General features: G+C 40.6%; 1 protein-coding gene across 1 annotated transcript in view; it reads right to left on the reverse strand.

The window, feature by feature from the left end:
• The window catches only part of LOC306748287 (obg-like ATPase 1), a 37,358-nt gene that overhangs the window by 571 nt on the left and 12,236 nt on the right, over window positions 1-24,551 (reverse strand). The window contains exons 5-10 of the mRNA XM_079231442.1: window positions 20,146-20,321; window positions 16,784-16,864; window positions 16,333-16,430; window positions 6,191-6,331; window positions 5,546-5,642; window positions 1,946-2,068 (exon numbers count right to left, since the gene is read on the reverse strand). Of these exons, the coding sequence (XP_079087568.1) occupies window positions 1,946-2,068; window positions 5,546-5,642; window positions 6,191-6,331; window positions 16,333-16,430; window positions 16,784-16,864; window positions 20,146-20,321 (716 nt within the window). The remainder of the gene's footprint in view (window positions 1-1,945; window positions 2,069-5,545; window positions 5,643-6,190; window positions 6,332-16,332; window positions 16,431-16,783; window positions 16,865-20,145; window positions 20,322-24,551) is intronic.

Raw genomic sequence — 24,551 nt, forward strand, 5'->3', positions numbered from 1 at the left:
AAGAAAGAAAAAAATTAACAATGGAGCACATAATAACAGTGTGCATTGTAAATAAATAATAGTGGAAAATAATAGTTCAGTCAAATTCTCTCTCTCTCTCTGTCTCTCTGTCTCTCTCTCTGTCTCTCTCTCTCTCTCTCTCACACACACACACACACACACACACACACACACACACACACACACACACACACACACACACACACACACACACTCACAAATCCATGTTTTGCTCAAGGGGTGCCTAAATTCCCACTGACTGAATATTCCTCTGTTCTGCTCCTTGCAGTTTCATGTGTACAAGCACAAAATGTTAACATGTCTTTGATTACAGCACTATCCAACTTCTCAAGGAAACAAAAATAAGTTCTAACATTTCTTTTGTATACAGTAAGTGTTTGTTCTCCTTCCCGGCAAACTCAAAAATAATTGACTTGAAGTGCTAATACGGACAGGTTTATGCATTCTGGTTCAGCACAGCGCACAATTAATTAGAAGAATCAATGTCCCTTTAAAGGCTCAGGAGACCATTTAATCCAAGCTCAATACCACCAGAAACACTGGATGGAGAGGGAGACAGGGAAAAAAATCAATGGCTATTTGTGATTCCTGAGTATGTATTAAACCAGACACGTCTAACTGGTTCATTTGCACTTGAAAGCAGCCATCTGGAGCAGCAAGCTTGGCTTAAGCAGATATGATTACTAATAACGTGATATCCCCATACACTGGCCGTATTCAGACAGCCTATTCCCACACATGGCATTAAATAGCACAGACATTAATGCCACAGTCAGAAACGCTCAATGTTCTTACGAGGCCCAAAAAAGGATTAGTAAGGGAGCATGCAGTAAGGACCTGACACTCAGATCTCACCCTCGGATAACAATGGTGGAACTCCCCAGGGACCCACACGCTTCACCCTCTGTTTGCAGCTTATGATGGGTGTGGACAATACACTGCCGCTGCATTAAAATCTAAAAAAAGGCTTGAATAGTAAAGAGATTTAAATGTTTTCATAGTGCTTCCTTTCCACACTGGTCCCCGCAGGTCCCTGTGTCACGATAATTACATTAGTTGAGTCTGTAAGTGGGCACATGGAGTTGATGGTGGTGATAGTGGGATTGTAATAGCATGGCTTGCAGCTGCTGCTCACAAATGTCACACATAGCAAGGTTTAAGTCACTATACTGCTTTAATTAATCAATTTAGAATTCAATTTTTAAAACAGAAATTAAAGTATGAAAAAGAGCATCTTTGATTTGAATGGCATCCTACAGCGTTGATTAACAGATTATTAACTCTGTACCTTCAATTACCAAATTACAGTTTGCCGATATGAAACTAAATTAATGCCAACCCCTAAAAACAACACTTGTAGTAGGAAGGATTAGCATTTTGCAAAGTAACGGATGCAGCACATGAACAACCCATACCCCAGTTAAATAGTCAAAAACAAACAGTGGCCATCATAAAAATAAGATACGGAAGTCACATTTATGTGCTAACCATGCATGAAACAGTCCTTATTTGAGGAATTTCACACTTTATTTAACTTGCTGCTTTATATCACTGTCACATGCTTACGGCGGCTTGGGGATTTGGCAACAGAGAACTGTGAGCTAACAGCACACTCTATAGATCAGATAAATGCCTGGTGAGGAGACGAAGTGCTGCCTCCGAGCGACTGTGCTGAGCCACGACCAAGAGCTGCCATCAGCCAGTTAAGACACATTGTGATAAAGATATGCACAGCTGGAGCAGAATGGCAGTGTTTAGAGCCAGAATCAGTTGGCTTGTCAGGAGTGGTGCTGGAGTGTGTGTAGTAATTTCTTCCCCTGAGTAAAGGTGAAGAGCGGTTTGCAGTCGGAGCTGTGTGGTGACTGTCAGCTCCACTGATCACAGGAGACTTCCCCTCATCTCTGCTGGCACCCTGACTGCTCACCTTGACAGCGTTCTCACTGCCTTCCTCTTTAAAATCCTGGAATTTCATTACTTCCGCCATAATGAAGCCCTTCTCAAAGTCTGTGTGGATCTTCCCTGCAGCCTGTGGAGCCTTAGTTCCTTTCTGTCACGAGGAAGGAAAAGAGAGGACAAATGAATTGTTTTGGAGAAGATGGATTGCAGCATGCAAGCGACATGGTGTTTGATAGGGTGATAGCGTTGCGAGCATCACTCGGGGTGTTTTCTGTCGGGGGTATTCTTGCCTCAGCCCTGATTTCTGGATAGCTTTCCACTCGGCTGTGCCCTGCTAGGGCAGCCTGGACACCGATAAGGACCCTAGCACTGCTATCAATGCCTTCTGATTCCCATTCCGTGGTGGTATTGATTTCTGTCCAAGCAATCTCGCCCTCATTGTGGGTCGCTGCTCGGCTCTCTGGACATGACAGCAAGAAGACCCAGTGTTGCAGTGAGAGGCCAGGGTGGTATAGGCCTCACTGCAATGGGCCTTACTATTTTGGCACAGCAGAGTTTGGTTATTCAAATTGATTTCAAACCTTCAATAATATTTCACTGTTCGAGATGCAGGGCGTTTATTATGACGCTGTTTATGATGTCTTTAAATTGACTTCATGATTTTATCCTTTAAAACACACATTTAGAGCTGCGACTAAAGTTATTTCCGATGCCAATTTAAAAAGCACAACATAACAATTGAATAGTTTTATATATTTGTTGTACCTTGCATCCTCTTCTAAACGCAAAGAGACAACTGGTGACTGATAAAATGTGCAATTTATATGCACTGAAATAATGCAGGACGGAAATGACAAATGACCCAAATAAGTGACGTGGCTGCTGTGTATCATTATGACTCCTGCCTGTCGACCTGCTCGCTCGCTCTCTGCTCTGCAGCTCTGTGCTCAGGAACTGTTGAGCAGTTTTAATTATGTATATAATCAGGTTGGGGTCAACATATTTCATGCCAAAAGAATGATGCGTATTTAATGACTCTAATACATTACCATCTCTTTGCAATCTCGTTGACGGAGTGCTTGTGAGTTTAACTACCATTAATCAGCATCAAGGTTTGTCTATCTGGAGAAAAATAGATTAAGGGAGGGATTTTTTTCATATGGAGCATAACAAGAGATCCACATTGTCCTAGTTAAGAGCTATGCAGAGCAGGCTGATAGATAATGCTCACCTCGAGGCTGCCTAATAAAGCATGTTAAAGGACTTAGGAACACGACATTACTGAGTGGAGTTTTTACAATACAAGATGTATTGGCTTAATATAGTTACCCACTGATGCTTACCTGACTAAAGGCCCCTCACACACAATCAAGGCTGGCTGTAATCAGTTATGTCCATGAGGATAAGAGTGTTTTTGAGGATGCCTTTGAAGTGTTTCAGGACTTTTTTGTATATAGTGAGCACATCAGTCATGCTGAGATGAGTGTGCGTCTAAACCCGGTGATGTCATCTGACTGAAATGTAATGTGTCTGTGTCAAAAAAAAAGAAAAAAGAAAGGAAGTGAGCTCACCTTCCCCTCTGGCCTGTACTTGTCTGAGAAGCCATCATGAAAATATTTAACAACAGTTCCTGTTTATAAACTTGTGTGGACACGTTTTATATCATATATACCTTTACATTTAATGTTTATATCAAATATGAATTAAATGATGCTATTTGAAGATGAGTGTTCCTCACATGGAAGTTTGATATTCATGTGAAGTTACAGCACTAACATAATTATCTGATCCAGTCAGTGGCAAAATAATCTTCTGCATAGAAATAAAATTTGCATTTCTGATCAAAATGGGAATATTTTTCTTAAGTATCAGCATGGGGCGTCCTGTTGGCAGGCGATCGAAGGCTCATACTGGATAATGAAAGTGCCGTCCTGTGTTCCTATCTGAGCAGGAGGGGTTTGTTGTTGTTATCTCCCTTTCTTTGTAAACAAACTACTGAAAGCAACACCCTGAAATAATCAGAAAAAAAACTACTCAGTATGAGTTTCTGAGTCTGTATTTTCTTACATTGCAACACAACACAAGAAATATCAAATGATGTGATGCATTCCTGTATTATTTGTGCATATTGTGACTCCTGTAAACCTGAAACATTTTGACCTTCCAACTGGAGATATCTTCCTATGAGATAACCGTAAATGCTGTTTAACACATGTCAAATGGGATTTATAATATATATATATATATTATACATTTTTGAGTAGTGCTTTGTATATATATATATAGATAACGTCTTATCTATTTTGAAATAATGGTGTCTGCATGCATACTAATTTAGTACAATAAATACATCTTGAAGAGAATAACAGGAAAACAGGCTTTGAAAATATAAAAAGGCTTTTTTTATCCTCTTGAAATATTGCATCCTGTCAAATGGATATGATGCACAACCCAAACACACCTACTCATGCCCTGTAAGTATTGTCGGTGTTAGAGAATTTCAAGCAGTATCTGCAATGATGATTGTAAGACACTGATTTCTCTGGCATTACTGGTTCCAAATAAACATAATTTATAGCAGCTTTTTCCACAAAGATATTGAACAAACTGGAGAATTTTTGAAAATGGAAATAACTCACATTCAGGGAACAAAGCCATAATGATCTGCTAGGCAACATGTTCTTTGAATAGATGTCATTGTGGGAAATTGCAATACCTTTTGAAAACGGTCATCCAAGTTACGTTTCTGGGAAGTTTGAAATTATAACCCTTTATCAAATATCTGATGGGATGGAAGAATATGATTAAGTGTGACAGGATAAAACTAAAATCTTTAGTTTTCAAAAGTTTGTTGAAGAGTTACTTTGCAGTATTTTTACAATGTGTGACTCTTAATACCTTATTTCATTGGCAATCGATCCTTCTATTTTCTGAAGAAAAATAAATATATACATAAATATATTTACACAATACCAGCATGCAAAGCCAGCGTCTGTATTCATGTATATCCTGCGATCCCGTTGAAGCTCTTGGCGGGCCAGGCTCAGTAAACTGAGACACACAGGGAGGAGGAGCCCCCTGCAAGGCCCACAAACAGTCGAATGAAAAGCAACATCAATTTTGGCACAGACAACCTCCGTCACACAGATTAGGCAGGCACAATGCACAGGCTCCTTATCTCCAGCGGCAGGAGGAGGGCAGGCAGATCTGCACAGGATGGAAACATTCTCATGGACGTAATGGGCAAAATCAATTGTTGCCCTCCTCAATCAATGTAGCCCCCACTTTCACTGTTCAGCAGCTCACCAGTAATTGAAGTTATCCTTGGCCTGTAATGACTAGCTAAAGCACAACCATGACAAAGTTGAAAGTGTGTGATATCAGTGAGGGTGCCAGCAGGGTGGAACGTGGGACACCGTGTGTGTGTGTGTGTGTGTGTGTGTGTGTGTGTGTGTGTGTGTGTGTGTGTGTGTGTGTGTGTGTGTGTGTGTGTGTGTGTGTGTGCGTGTATGTGTGTGTGTGTGTGTGTGTGTGTGTGTGTGTGTGTGTGTGTGTGTGTGTTCCTGTGTGTGTCTGGTACACAGCCTCACACTCATATGTGTGTGCACAGCAGACAGCTGGCTCTTACCCGCATGGTCCATGCACGGACCTCATCGGGTCCAACAGTGAAGAAGTACTCCAGCAGCAGGGCTGCGTAGCCTGTCTTGATGATCTTGGCCAGGGCACTGGTGGAGAGAAATTTCAGTTTAAATTGAGGGGTCTGAACTGTTTAAGTATTATTTATTGCTACTAATGCCAAGACAAAGTTCACTTCAGTGGCAAGGCCCCATTCATTTCAATATAAAGTCATTAAGTGAATAAGATGGGTCACTTCGTTTCACATAAGACATTCAACTCTCCAATGGTTTCTTTGATTAATTAGAAAGCGTGTAGACTCATTTAGCATTTTTAAGAATGCAACACGGCGCCTCGTTCTGCACCAAGAGGAAAAAAAACATCTGTTGCCACAATTTTTCTCTCTACAGAGGTTTTCACGCGAGAACAATAAGCCCAAAATGCCCATGTTATAATTATACCTACAGATGACAGATGACAGTTAAAAACTTAATACAGAGGAAAACCCTTTGACTGAGTTGTTCAGTAAGAAGAGGGATCCTTTGCTTTATAATGGTAATTACTCTTCCATTTATTATTCTATCAGCACATGCAATTAAAGGAGTGCATGGAGGACACAGCTGATAATAAAGTGTGAGGGGACTGAATGATAATTAACCTCTGTGTCTTGTGCTCTGTGCAGTGCTTCTGCCTCTCTTCTTCACTCTTGTCCTGGAGCTGGCTCTCCAGGCTGCCGCTGAAGGGGATGACCAAGGCTCCGGGGTCATGACTGTCCACCCACTCCTTGATTTGCACCAACCTGGTAAAAATCAGCAGCCACAAAAGCAGTTGAAGGACTTGATTCACATGAAAGTATTTGTTATCCGCTGGTGTATGCATAGCCATGAGAACAGCTGAACACATGAGTGTTTGCAGGAGAACGCACTCCAACAAGCGTTGTTTTTTTTTTCAGAGAGTTTGACTTTGTTTCCTTAAAAGTTTTTGACTCATACATTTGACTTGGCATTGTCTCATAGGAAAGAGTATAGATCCACAAATATGTAAAGTCCCAGAATCCCGCAGTAAAAATACAAGTACAAGTTCTGCAATTAAAAACACATGCTGGTCAATATTTTATAATTGTATACAAGTATTATAAAGTTTGTGTTCTTTCTATCCAGTTCATGGCACACACAAAGCTTTTGGTTTTTACAATAACAAACTAATAGAGTTAATTCACCCCAACTAAATATGTACCATGAAGCCAGGAAAGAGTAAAGACATTTACCGCAAAGTGTCTCCTTACTCATAAATGTCTTTGTCATTCTCTGCAGTGTTTTCAGAGTGTTTTTTTTCTTCTTCTCTTTTTGGCTTCCTGTCCAGCAGGACACCTGACATTGCAGGACAAAGATATCCTCACACTTAATGGTAACTCTCGGTCAGAACAATACAAGGGGGTTAGGGCAATTATGAGATTAGCCCCACAAGCTCTCAGGCTGGGATTGGACAGGTCTCAAAGAACAGCATCACACAAATCCATTTTCACACGGAGGCTCTGACCGAGCTCCTAGGCTGGATTGATTCTACGGGGTCCCTGTCATTATCTGTAATCCTAGTTTCCTGTTTAAAGCCCATAAGAATCAAAGACTGGGAGGGACCCAACCCCCTCAAAACCACATCTATTCCAATAACAATGTCACTGCTTTATCACCTACAAAACCATATCACTGCTCGTACCTAATGATTATCAATATACAACATATGACAGGGAGAGCACAGTTTTGCTTTAACTGGATGTTTTTCCCAACAAGGTAGAATAACACTACAGGCTAGGTATTTGAATTGCCTCATATGCCTCTTCAGCTGCACATCTATTAGGATACGTAACCTAATATTTCCCTTTCTGTTCGACGTTTGACTGCCAACGCAATAAGATAGTTGCCATGTCTCACCAATAAAAGGACAGAAAAATAAAACACATTTAGTCAAAGCCTAAAAAGCTGAAAACAGGAGATGGCGGGCGCTCCAAGAGGCGAAAAAATCCAATCTGAGATAATAACAGCTGTAGTTTGTCACTTTTAGCAGCACAGCTGTCTATTTGGTGGCATGTTATTTGCATTCCTCAGGTATTGCGTACTCTACAGGCGGCTGAATAATGATTCACAAATCACTCTCTCCACACCAGTCAAGGGCTGTGATCCTTTGAATAGACCATTGTACCTGAGACTGTAATTGGTGAAGACTTGACAGAGCTGAGCCAAGCCAGCCAAGTAACAAAGAGGCCCTCGGTAGAAGGCTGAGGGATGATTTTAATAATGTGAAGCCGAGATGGAGAACGTGAGCTGCAAATGAGCAGAGGGGTCTCTGGTCCTCACACTGAGTGACACAGGACCAGACAAACACCTTGCCACAGGAACAGGGAACTCCCCCTTCCCTCAACTCCAGAAACAAAGCACTGTCAATTAAGAGCTTTGATGTTTCGTCAACATGGCTCCCAAAACCGATTCTGTCAACTTCAGCGCTGTCTTTGCAATTTGTATTTATGTCCTTTCCAATTATTTGTGTGAAATTCTATGAGGATGTGTAAATTGGGAAAATTATTATGTAAAACATGCTGCAGATTTTGTTCCATCTTGTCATTCATACAATTCTATATCATAGAAAGGTCTCCATGTAAATCTGTTTTTCGGGGGAAAAAAAATGTTGACAAGAATCATGTTTTCTAGACACCAGTGACTGTTTACAGTAAAGTCTGCTCAATGGCATTGTATCAGCATCTCCTCTCTTGAAAGTTGACATTTTTTTTATGCACGGTTTATTTCATTTCATCTTAATATACAAATCTTTTCAGATAAAATTGAAAGTATTCTACTTGGACATGCAAACTTCCATGACAGAAATAGCAGATACAATATTTGTTAATGTAAAAGATTTAAAAGGTCTATGCCGCACACAAAAGAAATCCAGTGTGCAAGATTGTGTGTGTGTGTGTGTGTGTGTGTGTGTGTGTGTGTGTGTGTGTGTGTGTGTGTGTGTGTGTGTCTTGTCAGTCTCCTATTATGTCCCGGCACTGAGTGCCATCTCTCACTGCTGGTTAATAGAAAGATTCAGCACTTTCTGGTCTTGATATCCCTCTCTGAACAAATGATGCCTGCAATTTTTATTCTTTTTATAATGGAATTCCAATGGCCTCTGCTGCAAATCAAGTGGAAATTTTTGCATATCAAGTGGCCAAAATTAAATATTAACCACGTTTTAATGTGATTAAGGGTGACAGGGACATTATTTCTGCTAATCATTCACCAGCTTTCTGGCTCAAACACAGCTAGGGAACAATCCATGTTTATGCTTTTGCTGCTGCTCTCGATTTAAAGAGGAAAATAGTTCAAACTTTTACAAATCTAAAAGATGATATGCATTTATTATATATATTTCGGTTTATTTTCACTTATAAAACAAGAAGATAATAGCCAATATATGTTCATCTTACACCGAGAAAGATATGTCAAGTTATTTGTTCTAGGCGTGAGATTTTATGTTTCTTGTATTTACATTCAATTTAATGCAAAAATATATTGTGAAATGAAGAAAAAAACAATTGGCGCTTTCACAACAGGCTGGCTCTGAATGGAGATGTCCCACAGGGGGCCACCCTCTGGGGCTAGTCTATTTGTCTTTTTGTGTGGGAATCCTGAGGGGGGTAATTTCTGTGTTTCCGCATGCCTGGGGCTTCCCTGGGCTTTGTCAGAGCTTTGATCTGCTTAAATGGCTCAGGAGGGGAAAACAATGGGAGTTTCTAAAGTACAGGGGCAGCTACCTGAGACAATGACCTGGGCCTGCGTCAAACATACATTCATACAGGTTGGCTTTATTAGGAGTGCTTAGCCAGTTAAGCCTGTAAAAGGTGGGCCATCACCTCCAGTTTGTGAGCTCCTTTCAGATGTAATTGAATGTTGATAGACCTAAAGAGTAATCTACTACCTGAATCCACCACAGCTTTATCACTGACACACCCAACATGGAGAGTGGTGAAGGGACCGACGACAGGTGTCTGTGCAGGCGGGCTTAAATAATTTAGGAACATTGGCCAGGTGTTCACAGTTAACGCAATGGCACCTCAGCTCCACACAGGACCGAGGCAAAGGGCGCTGGGGCCGCCCCAACCAGCCGATTGTGTTACTGAGCCGTTCCACAAACCTTGGCAGCTGCTAGCGTGCATGGCAGCACAGACTCATCAAGTAATAAACCCAGGGTCCCCTCTGTTTTGCTACACCCCAGTTGCAGGGACAAGTATCTTCGAGGGGTAGGATGCTGCAGCACACAGCGCATACTAGCACCCTCCTCTTTCCTTTTTCTGCGGAGGGAGACAGCTATGAGAGGTATGAGCTCATGGTGGCTTTTGAGGCTGGAAAGTTGGTAGCTCTGTGGGAAGCTTTTCATCTTCCCAGTGGTGAGCTCCTGAGCGACAAGAGTGCAGACGCTCTATGCTTCCTGTGGCCATGGCCTGATGGAAAGGAATTACACATCAGTCTCTGAGATCTGACACAGACAGAGACACACACACACACACACACACACACACACACACACACACACACACACACACACACACACACACACACACACACACGCGCTCGCTCGCGCGCACACACACAGACTATCTCCAATATTGTGAACTTCTTTCAGCCTTCAAAGCAATCACAGGCTGGAGGAAACAGAACCCAGCGCAGGCACAATGGGAGCAGCTTTAATTAAGAGCATCATCTCACATCATATCTCAAACAAACCTTGTGGGTGTGCAGATAACAAGCTTTTTTCTAACAACTTTTTCTTTGATAACTACACCCGTAACATTTGTTTGTGATTTTAAATGTTTGCACGTGATAGATAAAACCCTAAAAGAAATCATCTCCCCCAGTTTCGTCTTTACGAAGGCTGTTGAGAGCACATTATCAAAGCTATAGCCTTGTTTAAGGGTCTTTGTGAGAGGGGGTTGACAAAAAAAGCTAACAGTAACCCAGAGTAGTACATTCTACATCACCCAAAAATAATTCTCTATATGGGGTATCCATGCTGTCATTCACAGCAGTTGACTGGGCGAGAGAAAATAAGGGGGCTGGGGTAGAGTGGGGGAGTCATCAAAATGTGACAATTGTGACAAGAGCAGGCAAAGTGTAGCGTTAAAGAACACCACACGGATTTCTCCATCTCTTCTTTTTTTCCCCCTGGATGACAGCTTAATGTCTTCCACATGCAATATTTATTCTCATCGTGTGTCAGACTGTCTAGCTGTCCTAGGGAGTACAAAGAATGCCACTTATTAGAATAAAAGCAGAAGGAAGGTAATCAAGGACATATGTAACATCAGCCAATCATGTTCCCTTCCAATCCTGCATCTTTTTTTCCTTCCCCTATTTATAACAGTTCAACAATAATCCTGATAATAAGCGTTTAGGAGCTGTATGTGGCAACACTAAATTCATTTATTTGTCTCATTAGAGCTGCCGAGGCCACAGGCAACTCACTGTTGCATGTGTGTTCGGGCATAACCTTATCACAAAGATAATGAAAACCACAGCTCAACAAAGCCAAAACTATCAAAATGCATCATTAGACAAACTTTAAACTTGCAGACATTTTTTTTTAATGTTATGCCAAACTTGGATTTTGCAGGGGAACAATTCCCAAGGCACCTTCAAAGAAAGCGAGCATGTTGTGTTGCTGCAGGGGTGTCTACATACATTAGGAACCGCAGGAGACTGCCTCGGCATGAGCGTCCTTGGGTCTGACAAATGAAGGTGAAGTGACAATCCGTAAAGGATTTCTGAGAACAAGCTGATTTCTTGCAGGGTCATTAAAGAACAAACAAGAACAGAAAACATATCTTTATTCTGAAGTTTAGGATCTGTCTCATTAGTTACAAGAACAGTGCTGTGTCTTCGCCACCAGGGCACAACAAAAGACAATGAGGTGACATGTCAACAGTGTCCTTTCATTACCTGGACAGGGGACAGTCAATAACCAGGCTATCTGGACAGACAGGGATTTATTAGCACCATCTGTTTCAGTTTTACTGTACAGCCTCTCCTGTTGTTTTCACTCATTGAAAGCTCGCTGAAGGCATCCACTAGGACTGACTGTGGGCAGTAGGATACACATCTTACCATGGGAAAGTGTTTCTCAGGATCCCACACTGCACAAGGAGAGAGTGGCCAACTGTGCACAAAATATAAAAGAACAAGTGATCGTATATATATATATATTTCCCTCACGGCTTTGAAAAGGGAACGCTAACTCCCCAGATAGTGGTTACTAAACAACATGGATGGAGGCAGTGGTTTTGCACTCAATAAAGTTTCAGTTGTGTTTATGGGAATTATGGTTTGGAGTAGCTGAAGTGGGCTGCAGGACTGCTTTCATGCAGTGGTTTTAAGTGAATCATAATAGTGTCACCCCATCTCTGTTCTTCTTCTGTCTCTAAACATTGACGGGTACTCAGAAATAGCTGGCTGTTTGTCAAAATGATCACACAAAAAGAAAATGCATTTTTAACTTATTATTGTGCTTTTTTAAACCCCCAAAATGCAGATAACACAATACAAGTCAACACTAAAGCTATAGGCATGTTCTCTCGAGACAACTGCCGTGCTGCAACTCTGTCAGGGCTTCCTTTACTTTCATTGTCAAAGCTCCTCCTACGGCCAGCCAGAGTATCAGTCTCAGCAAAGAGATGTTCTTCTCCTTCCTTAACTGTGGTTGAATTTCCTTTAAACTTAGCATTAGAGATCTCACCTGGTGTTTTCAGTGCATTAACCCTGCAACAGATAATTAGGATCTGTCGATGTTATACTGTATTTTTCTTCTTGTCATCCCTGTAAAACGGATAACAGATGCGTTGAATTCTTTAGAATTATAAATATTTTCCTGAAACAGCTGGGTACAGTTTTTAGCAAACATCACTCAAGACTACCCACTGCATTTGTTGGGGACTATTTTCAGCTGCGGAGGGATACACGTGTTGTCAGTTAGTGGGTATTTTTTAAGAGCAGAAATCAAAATAAACGACATGTCCTTGTAGGTCGTTAAAAAGGAAAATGTCCCTCCGTTCTTAGACAACAACGGAGCTCTATGACACGGAGGGATAAGATCAGGCTTTGACTACACACACAACAATTTATAGAATTCTTACATTGTTGGTTTTGATCTTTTCATTAGATTTGTTGACAATAAGAAACATATATCTAAACCATATCCTTTTTACTTATAATGAGTAAGGTAGACAGGGGTTGAGTTAGTGTCTTTCTCAAAGACACCTTAACATAAAAAGGCCTTTTTTCTGAGATCAAACCGGACAAAGACTTGGAAAGAAAACAAGTCTCCTGAAGTGCTGAGACACACTGATTGTTGTTCAGACACAAGCTGTCTTTTCATCATCATAGTCAGAAATGGCTGATGAGAGCACAAGCATGGCAAACAATTTTCTGAATTACACCATGCCAGACAAATATGTAGGGAATTAATTATGAAAGATCAATTTGTGCCTTTATGGCAGGAAAAAAAAGATGATTACAAAGGCTGACTAGAAGAGCAGTTGTGGTATGTAACTATTTCAGTTGTGGTTTCCCGAAGACAGAGGTACCTAATGTAACACACATTTAGGATGAAATAGTCTTAAAAGAGACAAAATATTCAATCCGTTTGAATGAGTGTAACAATAAGACTCAAAGAGTACAGACTAAAGAAAGAAGAAGGCCTTCACATCTTCACATGCTCTGACATATACACACACTTGCATACAAGCATACAAGCACACACACACACACAGACAGACACACACACACACACACACACACACACACACACACATTATACACAGTTAATAAAAGCTCCACGCAATAGTACCCTGCAGTTCTCACACTCACCAGGAGAACCCACACGGCACACACTCACAGACATAGGTCACGCTGGCTGGTTTCCTTAAAGGTCAACTTATCTACTTAAGAGGCACCAATTTACTTTAATGCACATTGTCCAATAGAAGAACAAAATAATAGAAAAATAAATGACAAGAGAAAAAAAAACATCACAGCATATCTGGAGTATTCTAAACTGTGCTTTTTACCATTACAACATGTGACTGCTCTTGGTTCTCTGAGGAGGATTTAATAAATGTCTGATATCAAACCTATTAAAATAAATAAAGAATGATAAAGCTGGCGAGGCCAAAAGCGTACAAAATAAATAATAACTGACAAGTGAAAACACGCTAACACTGGGCAGGCTGCAGTCACCACATCATCAACAGTGCTCTAATGACCCTCTCTAACACACACACTCGGTATGCGGCACAGAGAAAAAGTCTTCGAGGCAGCTCACTGACGCCGAGGAAAGAGGAGAAAGCCTCTTGATAGACTCTTGTAGATGCCATTCCCTATCACGCAATGCCTCTCAGTCATAAACACATGACAAATGCGGCCTTAATAATTTTTTACGAGCGGGGATGTGCAGGGGGCAGTGCATGGTTAGAGGGTAGAGGGGAGCGGTGAGCAGCAGGCGGCCCCCTCTGCACAGAGGAGAGGGCCGTGTGGTAAAGTCTCCTCTGGAACATCACTCGCCAGCGATCCTTTGATCTACACACCGCAATTACACCAGCATCCAAATGAGCATGGAGTCGCCTCTGAAACAGACTTCAAACATGCACATGTACACATTCTAATACACATACACTGTATAGGATTGGAGCCATGTGCTCCTCTCAACAGTAAATGATGTACTGTCTCCAGCAGAGAACCTGGGGATGAAAGGAGGCCTTGCTCCTCGTCTGATCCCTCCATTAATGATGGCTTGCTAAAGCTAATACTGTGTATTCTCGTGTAAACAAGGGCAGCTTCCAAGGCTCCAAACAGGATGATCTTGGTTCACAATGAACTGGTTTTGGAGGCTCAAAAAGTTTGATCAAACTGCTGCAATCTCCCATGTGAGACAAAAGCTACAGCAATAATCTATTATGTCTCTACAACCTGTAATAGAGTGTGTCATAAGGAAATCAATTAACTTAGATACATTAAACTCGTAAAATAATGTTTGGTGGAGCGTGCTGCTAGAACATTAACATAAAGCCTGAGTGGCGGCATGAAGAAAACACCTAGAATATAAAACAGTGCCACTTGAAAAAACTGAACCTGTGAAATGGCCTGAATGGATGTCCTGAAAGACACAGATGAGATTGGCTTATTTGCCTCATTCTAGATTTCGCCCTCTTTTCCTCCACACATTTTTGAGCTGAGATTGCAATTTGTCTTGCTGTTTGCTTTGAATAGTCCTTAACCGTATCATCATCTCAACTGTGCTGGTGGAAAAACACGGGAGCATGGCGACAGCCAAATGGCAGTCTGGCGTCTCTGCTGCAGACTAGCTACCATTAGAGCTGAGAGCAGCATTTATTGTACAATTAGGGCCAGCTAGATCTACCTGTAATCATCTCCATACAGGTGTGAGCTCCCTGGACAAGGGAAGTGACTCATCACTTGTCAAACATCAACACTTTGATGTCGGCATTGTTCATTGTGGCGCCCTCAGGATACCTGAGCACTACTGTTTGGCTCTTTAAAACGCTCTAAGATTTATTGCGTTTCACACAGTTAAAAAAGAGGCGCACACATGCAACAGGAAAAAAAAACCTCTTCCTTCTGATGACGGATGCTCCACATGTCATGAATCATTTGATTTAGGATTTCCCGTCCTCCTCCCTCCATCTGACACTCATACTTTCGTGTCATGAACATTTTAACAAACAGTCAAAGGTAAACAACTTCCCTTGTAATACAACGCTGCCAAGCAAAGCACTAAAAATACATTTAGGAAGAACTGACACCACAAGCCTAGAGGGCAATTGGAAAAGTGCAATAACAATCCACAACTTGATGTTATTGACAAAATGGCTGGAGTGTGGAAAAAGTAGCCTTTTCAGATATAATGGCTGTCTAACAGCCTACTAGATCCATTCTCACTGTGGCCACGTGACAATAAAACGTGTTTTGACAAAACAGAGCTGTAACCGAAGCGAAGTAAGTTCACATTATGAATAGTGTTGCACATGCAAAGTTAAAAGCACATGTATTTTATCTCCAGCTCGCGGTGCATCAAGAAAGCCTCAGTTGTGGGAATTTCATCTGTAAAGTGATGCTTGTAAAAAAAAAAACATGTGAGGACAAAACCAAATATTTGGACACAAACATATTAAGATATAATAAGTATAATATTCATAGTGCTATCCTTATGCTGTATTGGCTCTCTCCAGATGATTTCATTTACTTGTTGGGCTTTAGAATGGACATGTGTGTTTTAGTTTTTTTGTCATTTAAAGCCTTCCATATGACATATGACAAATCTTGATAGAAAATGGAGACCATATGCTAGTATGAGCTTAATGAAGTGAAGAGTCTGGTTTTAGGTTTGCAGAGCTGGATGTTGTGTTAGAGCTCACTTAGCGGCACCTCCAGGCAGATCCTCTCACAAAGATATGACCATTTTTTGTCAGCAGGAGACCGCATTCATCAGCAAGGCTAACTCTCTCTCACACACACACACACACACACACACACACACACACACACACACACACACACACACACACACACACTTCTCACACCCCAGCACATGCATACGCAGACGCATGCACACACACCTTTTATAGCTGAAATGCAGATTCAATCAAAGTTAGTAGAAATCAATGTAACTCTGTACATAAGTAGAAGGAAAGCTCTTCGGTGATGATTAATGGGCAATGAGTCGGCTCCAGCTTTTCCTCAAAGCACTTACCATTTGTTCTTTTTCCTGATGTAATCTTTCTCAGAGAGGTTAACGAGGTAAATCATTGGTTTGGATGTCAAAAACAAGTATTTGTTCAACACTTCGATCTGTGACAGAGACAGACAGGGCAAGCACTGAGAATCCAAACTTTTCAATGTTGCCTTTGAGGACAGCACAGATATAAGTGAAGCCAAGTCAAATTAGAGTCTGGTATATAGACGCTGTGGGGAGCAACTTTAAAGCCTCTAAATTAAAACAGCGCGGCCAGATGTCATTAGCTTGTACAAAAGTAATGTCAAAATATAACCAACTGCATAATACTAACTGCATAATATTAACTTGTGATTTGCACAAAAGACGAAACAAAAGAGGAGAAACAGCAGTTGCACTTTCAGGTCAGATGAAAAGATTAGTAAGATAAATCACAATAATACATTTGACTGTAACATCAAAGGCTTACCTCCTTGTCGTTCCAATCGGGATAGTAGCGGACGTGTTTCTTTTCATCCATTACCCAGCTCTTGATTTTGCACATAACGTCCTGTTTGGGGTTAAAAGAGAATGAACAAGAAGCCATTAAAGGAGATGAAAAAGAATATAAAACCAGCAGGGTATGGGGTAATTATTTCCTAAATGCATGGCATCCTGATGCCAAAATGAACAATGGCTGTGCTCGGATTTGAGCAGGAGTGGCCCGGCTTTGACAGGGATGGCATGCACAAGACCCCCTTCCCTCCTTTAAATCATGACAAAATGCCTTCTGGGGTGTCTCTCTCAGAGTCGCAGTTTTCAACATCAATATTCCATCGGGACTGTTTAATGAAAAGGATAGAGAGGAGACTAAATTGGAAAAAGCAGGAAACTAATTGGAACTTGGTTAGTTAGGTGTAAATGATTGGTCCTTCCTCAGGCACTTTGCAGAATGTATACTGAATAAGCACTAGTGAGGTACAGAACTAATTATTCACTGTTACTTCTGGAGAAAATATTGAGCATTTACAGCTATGTATGCCACATTCATGACTGAGGTACTTGTGGGTTGAGACCACAGGCAAGACTGGGCCCTGACAGGATCTGGAAGCGGAAAAGGGTGGGAAAAAGGGAGGGAGGTAGTTATAAAATTTGTAATAAAGAAATTGAGCCTATTATTGTTGATCCAGCCCCACAGAAATTAGCGGAACACATTCTTTTTGTTCCTGTCAACTTGACCTCCCCCTTCATATAAAAACTCCCCCACCTCCTGCAACACTCCCCCTACCTCCTTTTCCCTCCCCAAACCCTTGCAGCACTTCACAATCATACTCCCTTTTGAAAGAACTGAGGAAAAAATCCTGCCAGAGCCTCAATTACACAATGGCAGAAAAAGCTCCACACACTGACCCCCAGCCAGCTGCATTCACTCTCTGCACATCTCTCTCCACAGGAATTCTAAAGGCCTTTTAGTCAGGCAGCCAGAGTGCAGCCAGCGGGAGAGAGCGCAGGAAGAGCTGCATACACTCCGCCCGCGCCGTCCCAAGTCTTCACAGAGAGATTAATCATCTGTGAAATGGAAACAGCAAACGGCCAGTGACACAGGCTGAACCCGCTCCAGGTTTCCCTCATCAGCTCGCAGTCACCGTGCAGCGCTCCTCTAACAGGCAGGTGTTAATAAAAGGCATATAGGTCCCACAGGGGTCAAACACATATGCCTGCCACCATGAAGCGCCGCTGGTGGGCCGGCTTCTTCTTATTGTTTTGTAAGGATAGGTATTTTTGAGGATTCACATGGACAAAAGCAATGAAACATTGTTCTTATAAACACAGCACCGTCAAAATGTATTTAAATCTTCCTTTTGCATTGCCCGAGTGCTACTGCATGCATATGGATTTTGCAGAAACTCATAATTAAATATTCAGCTACTTTTTTTATTCAGACAGCTATTTTAAATAATTTTACAATATATTCCAAATTTCTGATTTGTTTTCTCCCTAACAAAACAGAATTGTCAGCATATCTTCAGCTGTGAAAGCTATGACATCTCAAACCAATACAACATACACAGGTTGTATTTCTATTCATTTGAGTGTTTCTATAGTGGTGACAATGTACAGGACATTTCCTACACTACATTTTCCAGAAAGAAGCTACTAAGCAATTTCATATTTTATGTTTTTTCAAAATATAGATTGTTGTGGTCTGATCATAATTACTGAATAAATCATTTGTATTTATGTTTTAACTAGTTGGATTTACTGTAGTTTTAATTTCACTTCCACTTACATAAAATGTGAGCAGCTATGTTTAAAAAAGGATTTAGGATTTTTAGGACGCAACTTAATGTAAACATTTGTGTCCACTAACCAGCTCTATAAGTATGAATGATGCATCATCATCAGGTGTATATGGGACAATACGCAGATACCTAAATGGTAAAATAATTGTGTAAATCCACTTCAAGCAGGATAAAAGCAGCTCTTGCGCATGAAATTTCATGCCACATAAATACCTGTAGACCTTATATGAAACTGAGTGCAACAATGTAAATTATTATTTCAAATTATTTTGCAAATTACTCAGTAAAGAGGAAAATCAAAGGAAGTAATCACCCTCTATACAGAATGCCCATTTTATTCATGCTGTGGCTCTGCAAAAGAAAGTACAAGCACTGTTTTTTTTTTAAACTGTACATTTAGACGTAGTCTTGATGGACATGTTCTGCATTTAGATTACATAAACATATATGTGCCTCTGCACAGCTGAGCGTGTCAAACGCTATGCACAGCCTGTGAGACAATCACACAACCCCTCCCATCTAAAAGCTTGCTGCAGCCTTTGATAAGCACCATTCTTTGCCATCTAAAGAGGTCTTCCATAGATTTCACTTGCCGACGTGTGCACAACCTTTGACAAGTAATGTATCATTTTTATTCATTGCCTAAAATTGTTAGCAATTATGTGCGTAAGCGGCCACCTGCCTAGCCTGAATGGCTCCTGTCTGTGGGGCTACAGGGGTGTGGGGAAGTGCTGTTGGCTGAAGGGGGGGTTTAGTCTGAGGGGAACCCACCAAACACTGGGCCTCTGCAGCAGGTGAAAAAGCCCCACTCGTTAGTGTAATGAGTGGTCAGAGCCTCCGTGTGTCAGGGCCTGAAATTGGGCATGACACTCCAAGTGAAAGGCCAGATCCCCTCGCGTGCTAGTTCAACTTATCCTGCTCCGCTGATGGAAGGGCATCATGAAACGTTTACAACCAAATCATTGCTAACATTGGCTGCTCAGCCTCATTACCTTAACAATATGACCATCTGAATGCGTGTGCATCCACATATATTTTTATCTGACATCCAGGATGTGATTTTTTTTTCTCTGATCTTACCCTGTATTTGGCCTGCACCTTGTTGCATATAACTGAGGAATCCTCTGTCAAATAATATTCTAAACATTTACGGTATTCATAGCAATTGGCATATGTGTCACCCACTGTCAGGACTTATACAATTTCCTGAGCTGCTGTAGGTGTATAAGCATGAGCAAATGCTGTGCCATGATTTGAGTATTACTTTAAATAAAAAGAGCTGTGAGGAAACACTTTCATTAGCCCAGTGCTGTGACCCAGGGTCAGCTGCTGAATAAGTAACTCTCTATTAATGATTTCTACAGCAGAAAACCCCTGACCCCTGATCACTTTCAATTTCAGAAAGGGAAAAAATGGGGGAGGGGTTAGACCTATTGGAGGGAGATTAAAACAAAACATATTTTTTTCTCCTTGGCCATGTGTGTGGGAGGGTTATTATTTGTGTCTCGCTGTGAGGGGTAGCAAAAGGCCTGCTGCGACATTGACTCACGTATTCTGGTTTGAGTTTCTTGTCACTGCCTCTAATGGCCGTCTTCTCCAGCTTGTCAATAATAGGGCCGATCAACTCCTCATCCTTCAGCCTCAGCTCCTCGTGAATGATCTCCATATCTCTCACAGGGTCCACTGTCCCCTCAACATGGATGATATCCTCATCCTCAAAAGCACCTGCAGCGACAGGACAAAAAACACACAGAGAGAGTATCAGCATAGAATTATTTTTGCAGCAGCAGCAACCACACTTTTTAATGCGAAGACAGTAAAAACAACATAATCCGAGCCACAGAATCAATATCATTGACTTCTTGAGATCGAATGTGGAACAGTGATTAGATTTGGCCCAAAAAATCATTAGCTTTTTGCAAATAATATGGGAAAAAATAAACATCCACATGAAATAGCACAGTGGGAATTACGAGGAAGTCATAACAAATATGATGAAATACTTTCATGTTTCTTTTCAGTGTGCAAGTGTCAGAACTGCAAGAAACCAGCTTACAGTGTCAAAGTAAGTTCCATTAAAATTGTCTTTAAGTGCAGCAAAACAGGCACTCTACATGAAGTGGGGAGTGTCTGGTCGTGTATTTTCAGTACCCTCTTGTCTTAAAACTGTTTGCCATTAAGTTAAAAAATATACAATAAATTAACAAAAGTGAATATGATTTAACAGAAAAATACTAATATTAACAGACCATTCTTAGACCGTCTTCCCTTATTAGTTTGCGTCGTAGACGTCTTGGCTGTGCTGGTGATTAGGTAATGAGGCTCTGAAGCAGACCATTTATCCAGCAGCAGCTCTCAGGACTCCTGATTCTCCAGCAGAGGGAGGGGGAAAAGGAGGGGGGCCACAGCGTACATCTGTCACATGAGAGTGACAGCCTTTAACATTACCAGTGGGCTGCAATATGTTCTTTAATTTGCAACCCATACAGGTGGTGCACAGTCTGTTTTATAATATCACTAGGTCAGCAAATAAAATATGGATTTACAGTGGTGATGGGAGTACTCAAATCCTTTACTTAAGTAAAAGTTACAACATGATTATTGGATTATTATCACTGATGCAAATAAGCATATTTCAGTTGTAGCTTGAACTAATTTATATATGTCATATATTTTACAGAACATATGATTATATATATATATATATATATATATATATATATATATATATATATATATATATATATACAGTATATGATTATCTTATAACATATGATACTGCACTGTTATAGATTGTATATACAGTATATATATAGTATCTTATAAAATATAATACTGCACTGTTGATTTATTATATATATATATATATATATATATATATATATATATATATATATATATATATAGATATAGATATATAGATATATGTATATATTCCTCAAATTTGGACAGTATTTAGTACTTGTAGATATAATCCATATTGTGGAACCTTAATGCTCGATTTATTTAGGACTAGTAAATCTAGCATATTTGGATTTGGAATATGGCTTCACACATTCTGTAAATCCGTCAACAGGAACTTGGGAAGTTTCATGCTGTGGCATAATGGAAATGCCGTCTCATTCAACAGGGTAGTGGATGTCAAGTGAATGATGACTTGGCGTTAAGTATTATCGTGTTGAGGGATGTTTGGAATGTGCATGGTGGAGTCACTTCATGACATCAACAATCCATATTCTTGTGTTGACACCTGAACAGTGACGGTCTGTTGACAGGTGAGGCCCTGCGAGATGTTAACGTCACTGAGGTGATCCGCTCTATTTGTCACAAGGCTGTCACATTGTATTTCAACATGTTCGAACAGTGATACATGTAGAAAATATTGATGATTCATCGCTGTGTGTAGTTGTCAAGCTTGGCAACAACAAGAGATTCAGGCAAAGCGTTGCAGAGCTGCATTATTTATGAAGTTATCTCAAGTTAACTTATCCCTACCTCTCCAATAATCAGATGCATTTCCTGGTTGTCTAAAGATGAAGCCAGATCTTTCACTAGAAACACTACAATGTCAGACTAGTGTCAGTCAACCACTTTAGATCAGACTGAAATATTGCAACAACTGTTGTCGATTGACGGGCTAGCGCTCATTGAGGTTTCACCTGCATGTATGACATTTGGTAGGCAGGTGTAACGTGTGGAGACATACAAAAAGGCCTCTTAGAGGTATTCAAAAAAACTAACAGGAACTCATATTCGCCTATGTTTAGTCTTTTACAGGCCCGTGTTATATTATTCAGACTGTTTTCAATCAGGAACTTTGATCAGACCTTTGTGATCAAAAGTTATCAAGCATTTGGGTTTTTAAGCAACATTGTAGCTGTGGCATGATGCCATAAAACAGGAAGTTTTTCAAATCTGCTCCAAATTTCTCAAGCATGCTAATGGTCCAGGCCCGTGTACATTCACATGCCAACATAGACTCATAGCGCTGCCTCTTTCATCACCAATCAACCATTTGTTTTCGACATGTGTGGCAGGCAGCATTGCACTCAGCAGAGATCTACCATGAAACTAAACAACAAGACATTTACAATCTACCATAACTGATCAGACACGTCTAAACATCGTAGCGCAACAGCAAAATGACAGACAACCAAAAATCCTAATCCAGTGGCCTTGTTCCATGCAAGTCAACAGAAACTGTAGACTTTTGTGCAAGCTGTCATCCTGTGCGTTGTCCTCATGGTGAAATGAACTTATCCAATTACTCTTTGCCTAATCAGGCTGTTTTGGTTCCTCTCCTCTTGCAGAGGTACTCCACAGTATAAACAGTTCACTTACGCCGCACAGAAAGGGGCTAATCAGTGGAATTATTGTTTTGCTGCTCCAATTTACCAGCTCCCTGTTCCCCACTGATTGGAATGAAAATGTGTTATTGTGTCTGCATGAACTCAGAAAATATAATGCAATGTAATCATTTCGTTAGCTGCAAGAATATACATATATTATAAACAATTATGATGTACAGTTTTGAGACACTGTTTCAAAATGGAAAATGTATACAATTTGTTGGTTCAATTTAGTACATATATTAATGAGGAGCAAAAAGGTTTAAAACAGGTTCACATGGTTAATAAACCACTCATGGTTAGTATAAAGTGTTAATGAAAGCATGAGAAATTACTATACGTCAGTCCATATATTCAAATGTTTAAACACCTGAAGCAAGCACAATCATTTCGTAACACCTTTTTTACTTTTTTTAAATAAGTAATCAACTTCTTTTTTACTATTGTTATACATCCCTAATAAAAAAGCTGATCAATCATAATTTCAAAGAGGCTTTCAAAGAGCAGGAGCAGCTGATCACTCACGATTTAGTCATCAGCTGACACTCTCCTCTGACTGCCACATATTCCAAAGTAATTTACTTTAATTAACTTCGCCTAATTTAACATTCACATCTACTTTACCGCCGTCCCATTCAAGGCTTAGAGCTGGAGAACAAATGCAGGAGGTGAAAGAGAGGAGAGAAATCTGAGGGGCAATCTCCACAATTAGTCTTTTAACAACTGGGTCTGGGTGGAGCTCTGTGAAGACAGCTCTTATGAGTCTGCGGCGCCACACAAAGCCACATGCAAGACAGTTAAAACACACAAAAAGAAGAAAGAGGTTGGAAAGGCCCACGAGTCAGGTCTGTCTCACAATTAGAATTGTGCTGCTTCATTTCAAATAGTGTATGTTTTGAAGACACTATTAACAGGTGCTCCTTTATTGACAGAACAAAAGGATTAGTCTCTCGAGGGTGAGTGGTGTTCAATGGTCTGATTAGGGATCAGGCTAAACTCTGCAAAATTACGGATTTACTGCGGCACTGCAGGCTGGCGCAGCCTGAGAGGATATAACTACATAAACTGACATTTACAAATAAAAAACATTGACAAAAGGAAATAACATTAATTGATTTCACTGACTTTGTTGATATGTTTTACATCAGCTTTAATATCCAGAATGTCACTTCAACACTTTTTCTTTCAATAGAAACAATATAAAAAAATATATAATTAGCAAGCTGTTTTCAGTTTGTACAGGATTAACACCTAAAACAACCTCAACCAGCATGAGCGAGCTATCATCACTTTTCTGTGAGGTACACAGACAAGGCAGTCCTCTGAGTCAAGTCAAGATCAATTCTGATTGAGCTGCGTCCCCTGATGTTGCTACCTGGGAGGATATGTGGTCAACATAATTCAGTTAAATTACAGTATTCATTGACTTCTAACTTCCTGTGCATGTTTTCACTTGCAAGATGGGTAAGAGCACATCTAAAGAACTTGCATTCCTTGCGCTGCTTTTAAAATGCTCATGCAAACCCAGTGTTGCAATTCTCCTGGTATTCAGAGCAGTAAAAGCTATTTTATGAGTCTGTCAGGAAAAGCACATTATGGATGTCTT

The sequence above is a fragment of the Taurulus bubalis genome, assembly GCF_910589615.1.
Source record: "Taurulus bubalis genome assembly, chromosome: 15".
NCBI classification, from domain to species: Eukaryota; Metazoa; Chordata; class Actinopteri; order Perciformes; family Cottidae; genus Taurulus; species Taurulus bubalis.